The 5,550-nt window shown below is 46.3% G+C and overlaps 1 protein-coding gene across 2 annotated transcripts; it reads left to right on the top strand.

The window, feature by feature from the left end:
- The first annotated feature begins 333 nt into the window (after positions 1 to 333).
- Positions 334 to 5,252, top strand: LOC135814076 (uncharacterized). 2 transcript variants are annotated; one of them, XM_065327139.1, is made up of 7 exons: positions 334 to 801; positions 978 to 1,623; positions 1,816 to 2,060; positions 2,268 to 2,785; positions 2,966 to 3,110; positions 3,258 to 3,931; positions 4,121 to 5,252. In XM_065327139.1, exons 1-7 carry the CDS (start codon positions 375 to 377, stop codon positions 4,880 to 4,882), a joined length of 3,417 nt encoding a protein of 1,138 aa, XP_065183211.1. In that variant the 5' UTR covers positions 334 to 374; the 3' UTR covers positions 4,883 to 5,252. The 2 variants fall into 2 exon arrangements, with proteins under 2 accessions (XP_065183211.1, XP_065183219.1); XM_065327147.1 differs by lacking the exon at positions 334 to 801 and having other exon boundaries at positions 1,467 to 1,623; positions 1,845 to 2,060.
- Positions 5,253 to 5,550: the final 298 nt, after the last annotated feature.

Raw genomic sequence — 5,550 nt, 5'->3', positions numbered from 1 at the left:
TGCATAAGGAGCGAAGTTCTCGAGTCGTGTGTCCGTCATCCACTGGTTCCGTCGTTCTCCATCGTAGGGAAAACGATAACAACTCAAAGACGATCCAGGTGTGGGAACATCCGATCGCGAGCAGCCCTTTGGTATTCTCAAACTACAGTATGCAAAATGGAACTGCTTTCGAAAAACACTGTTTCCTTCCAGTGCAGTCTTCTTTTTTTGCCACCCAAGCTCCGTTTCAAGTCTGGTGATCGGTGGTGAACTCGATGATCTTTGGCCCGAATCCTCATAGGCCGCACGGTATGACTCATTGGAAAGTCCTCTATACGATGTACGGGGAGATTTTTCCTCAGTATGTTGTAGGCAGTGCTGGAGGTGACGTGACGATGGCGGAGCCAAGTGCAAAACGATCCAGGCAGCCCAGACAGCCCACCTCGAGTGCCGTGCGTGGTTTTTTGAAAAAGTTTTCTTTGCCAGGTTCAGGCACTGATCCTCTCGTCTTTTTCAGCAGCCATCATGACGAGCTCCGACAGGTTCTGCTCGAGGAGCTTCAGTCTCACCCTTTCAAGGTGGTTTTAGTTTTGAGGGTGGAGATGACACGAGAGTCGGCCACGGGTAGTACGTCTGCCGTCCCGTTTTTTAGAAGTAGACCGGCTCGGATCCTCAGCGAAGGGGACATTGATGGTGCAGTCAAGACGATGGTGGCGAGGATCACTGGTCTTATTGATAAGTGGATGCAGAACGGATCCAACTGGACCGTTTCTCGAGTGAGACAGCTGGATGTGTCGACAGCAAAGTACACTCCTCTTCGAGGTGAGTTTCTGTTCATCCGGCAATGTTTGTTCGAAGCCTGTCGAATTTCTTGTGGAAAGTTGTAGATGTATGTTTTGTACCAGATGTACAGTTTTTCGTGATTGTCGCGAGGGTGTAGTTGTGATGTGGTGTTACTCTGAGCAAAGCCTTCGGTGTATTTTTGTGGTGTTCTGTAGGTGGTGCAGCTGCTATCCCGCCGAAATTAGAAAAAAAGAAGGCCATCATTAACGTAAAGAACAACGATGACAGGTGTTTGATGTGGGCGTTGTTGTCAGCGCTGCACCCCGTCGAACAGAATGCTGAGCGTGCATCCAAGTACACCCAGTATCTTGAGGAGCTGCGGTTCGACGGTGTAATGTTCCCTGCAACGCTCCGTGATGTATCCAAAGTGGAGATACAGAATGGTCTTGCAATCAATGTGTTTGGGTACGAGGGGAATCTGTACCCACTCTATCTCAGCGAGCGACAGGAGACTCCCATCAACCTCCTTCTTCATGACAACCACTTCACATGGATAAAAAACTTCAGTCGTGCATGCGAGAATAAGAACAGACATGCCACACACTATTGCTTCCGATGCCTCTCCGCACACAAAACAGCAGACTCCCTGCAGCATCACAGCGAGAGATGTCAGGTGATGAAGCCTGTGCCAGTAGTCATGCCCACAGCAAAGGACAGCATCCTCAAATATACAAATTTGAAGCACAGGATGGCGGCTCCATATATCATTTACGCTGATACGGAGGCCATCATTGAGCCGATGGAGGAACAGCATGGCAGCAGCACTGTACGCACAGCCCGTCATGTACCATGCAGCATCAGGTATGTTTTGTTGTTGGTGTTGTTTTTGACTAATGTTTGCTGTACTCATGCCTGCACAGTGCTTCCTGTTATTCCTTCTTGTCTTGTTCTCCCCTAATTGTGTTCGTGTTGTAGTATGTGCATTTTGTGTGATTCCATTTTTTCAAAAAAATCACTCATTCTTACTTTCCTTCTTCTTTTATGCTCTTGTAGATATGCTGCCATCCGATCCAACGGTGAAGTCCGTGGCGAGTTTGACGACTGCAGTGAGAATGCCATTCACAACTTTTTCGACAGTCTCAAAGAGTTGGAAGGCAGTATCCAGGAGGATTTGGCTGATATCAAGCCAATTCACATGACGGCAGAACTGGAGCTTGAGTTTCAGAACGCAGTCAACTGCTGGATATGTGATGAAGTACTTGGAGAAGATCGTGTTCGTGATCATGATCATCTCACTGGTAAGTATTATAATTTTTTGTTTATTTTTGTTGTTTTGCAGTTGTGTGTAGATATGCGCATGATGTGTATAGTGCATTTTCATGTCTTTGTAGCTGTTTGCATCTGTGTTTTATCATGGTGTATTGAATTGTATTGTCTGTGGTATCACCTTCACTGTAGATGTTTACTATGTTTGTGTATTCCCCTCTTTCTGAATATCTGCACAGGCAACTACCGTGGTGCTGCACACTACCAGTGTAATATTCAGCTAAGTATCTACCCAGATCGCCAGATCATTCCGGTTGTGTTTCACAACCTGAAAGGGTACGATGCTCACCACCTCATCGCCCACATTGGTATGACCGAGGTTGAAGAGGTGGAGTACGAGGACTCTAACCAGCGTAAGCGGATTAAGAAGGTTGGTGAGATCAGTGTCATCGCCAACAACATGGAGAAATATATTTCATTCAAGTGGCGTCAGTACCGCTTCATCGACTCCATGGCCTTCTTGAACTCCTCTCTTGACTCGTTGGTGAGCAACACCCCGGAAGATGCGCTCAAGCTTACTCGTACATTGGCCCATCATGACCTTCTCCTGCGTAAGGGTGTCTACCCCTACGAGTACATGGACTCCTTTGCTCGGTTTGATGAGACACAGCTGCCACCTAAATCAGCATTTGAGTCTAGTTTGACTGGAGAAGGTATCAGTGATGCCGACTATGCCCATGCTCAGAACGTATGGCAGGTAAGCAGCTTGTGCCTTCTGTATTGTGCTCTACTTATGACTTTGAATGCTTTTGTGATGTGCTCTACTCATTTTTTTTTTGTACTCATTGCTCTCTATCTGTGGATGCTTGTGTGCATGTGTGTATGGATGCTTGCGTGTGTGTGTGTGTGCGTTGTTTTTTTGTTTTTCGTTTTGCAGACATTTGAGTGCAGTACAATGGAGGCCTATCATGACCTCTATTTGCAAACAGATGTCTATCTTCTAGCAGATGTCTTTGAGCATTTCCGCAAGACGGCATACAAGACGTATGGGTTGGATCCAGCCCATTACCTTACTCTCCCAGGTATGTTCATCAGTCTTTGTTGTTGTCCAATGTATTCTCTCCTTTAGATGGTGTTCTCTGTTAGTATTCTTGTGCTTTCTTGTCGGTGTATTCATGGTGTATTGACTTTCGTGTTTGTGTTCTGGTGTGTTGTATGGTGTTATGTAGGATATGCATGGGATGCTCTACTACGGTTCACCCAGATTGAACTGCAGCTGCTCACGGATGTAGACATGCATCTGTTTGTCGAAGCCGGTCTACGGGGGGGCATCTCAATGGCGTCGCAGCGGTACGGCAAGGCCAACAACCCAACGATGGATCAGTACAATTCTGCCGAGCCCACATCATACCTGCTATACCTTGACGCCAACAACCTGTATGGCTGGGCTATGTGCCAGAGTATGCCGACATCCGAGTTTGCCTGGTGTGACAAGAACCTGTCCGAGATACTGGCACACCCTGTAGATTCGAGCACTGGGTTCATTGTGGAGTGTGATCTTGAGGTACCCTCTTCGCTGCACCACTACTTCAATGATTATCCACTCGCACCGGAAGTGATGAGAACATTCTCAGATAAGCTATCACCATACCAACAAGCACTTGTGGAGGAGCTCAAAGTGTCAGCCGTAGATGGAGTCAAGTTGACACCCAGTCTCCTACCCAAGTCCAAATATGTGTTACACTACCGTACACTGCAGCTGTATTCGCGTCTGGGCATGGTGGTGACCGCTGTTCACAAGGTGTTGGGATTTCAGCAGAGTGCCTGGATGGCTCCCTACATCAATCTGAACACTGCACTTCGCACGAGGGCTACAACCGACTTTGAGAAGAGCTTTTACAAGGTAAATGCAACCGTTGTGTGCAGTCTTGTATGTTGTTGTTGGTTGTTGTTGTTGTTGTTTTTGTTGTTGTTTTTGTCGCATGTATGGTGCAAGTGTGACGTGGAGTATGCTAATTGAAAAATATGCTGATGTGAAGGAATGGCATGATATGATTCTCATGTGTCATGTTTGCCTGTTTGTGTGCTGCAGCTGATGAACAACTCAGTCTTTGGCAAGACGATGGAGAACGTTCGTAATCGAATACGCATCGATCTCTTGCGAGAAGAAAGTGAGGAGCAGGTACTGAGGGCAGTGAGCAAGCCTACATATGTGCGGCACGACATTTTCCCGAACGGGCTTGTCGGAATAGAAAAGCAGCACACTGAGATCAAGCTCAACAAGCCGGTCTATGTGGGTATGTCGATACTAGACCTGTCAAAGGTGCACATGTACTCCTTCTACTACGATGTGCTGAAGGAGCAGTACGGTAGCAGAATCCGGCTGTTGTACACCGACACCGACTCTGTTATTGTGCACATAACCACCGGTGATGTTTATGCCGAGATGGATCTGTCTCTGTATGACACCAGCAACTTTCCCACTGACCATCCTCAGTACACTTCTGTCAATAAGAAAGTGGTTGGCAAATTCAAAGATGAGCTTGGTGGGAAATCCATGGTGGAGTTTGTAGGTCTAAGATCGAAGATGTACTCCTACATCGGGCAGGAATCGGCCAAACGGGCCAAGGGTGTGCGGAAGGCAGTCCTGGCAAATACCATCACCCACGAGGACTATGTAGATGCACTGCTCAGTCATCGTGTGTCTTCCAGGCCTATGACGGGTCTCCGATCACATTGCCACGCAGTGTATGAGGAGGTAACCACCAAGGTGGCATTGTCTCCATTCGACTGCAAGCGGTACATACTGGATGATGGCATGGCCACACTTGCATATGGTCACAAGGACATTTAATGGACAGGACCCCACATTGAACATGTTTCATCATTTTCATACAAAACTCCCCGCCGTTCTTCTGTCATTAATTCCTCCTATCTTGGCGTGGGGGGCCGGTTCCAACAATATACATTTTTGTTAAATATTTCAGGCTTGTGCCTCAATCATATTGCAGGATATAGTGCATCGTGCGGTATAATAATCTTCATCGTATCATCAAATATTACCCTACACACTTTGGTTTGCAGTGTGTGCACAGCATAGTCCATATATCATCAAATTGATCAAGTTCAGTAACTGCGGGCATATATTTCCCTAGCTTGAGAAAATGCTTATATACTTGCGTAAATTTATGCTCACAATGATGACATTAAAATGAGATTAACTCTGCCACACATTATATTACCAGACACTGTTGTTGTTGTTGTCGTCATCGTTGTTGTTGTTGTTGTTGGTTGTTGTTGGCTGTTGTTGGCTGTTGTCGGTTGTTGATGGTTGTTGTTGGTTGTTGTTGTTGGTTGTTGTTGTTGGTTGTTGTTGTTGGTTGTTGCTGTTGGTTGTTGTTGTTGGTTGTTGTTGTTGGTTGTTGTTGTTTGTTGTTGTTATTGTTGGTTGTTGTTGTTGGTTGTTGTTGTTGGTTGTTGTTGTTGGTTGTTGTTGTTGGTTGTTGTTGGTTGTTGTTGGTT

The sequence above is a fragment of the Sycon ciliatum genome, chromosome 1 (assembly GCF_964019385.1).
Source record: "Sycon ciliatum chromosome 1, ocSycCili1.1, whole genome shotgun sequence".
NCBI lineage: Eukaryota > Metazoa > Porifera > Calcarea > Leucosolenida > Sycettidae > Sycon > Sycon ciliatum.
This window is presented reverse-complemented; position numbering and strand designations above follow the sequence as displayed.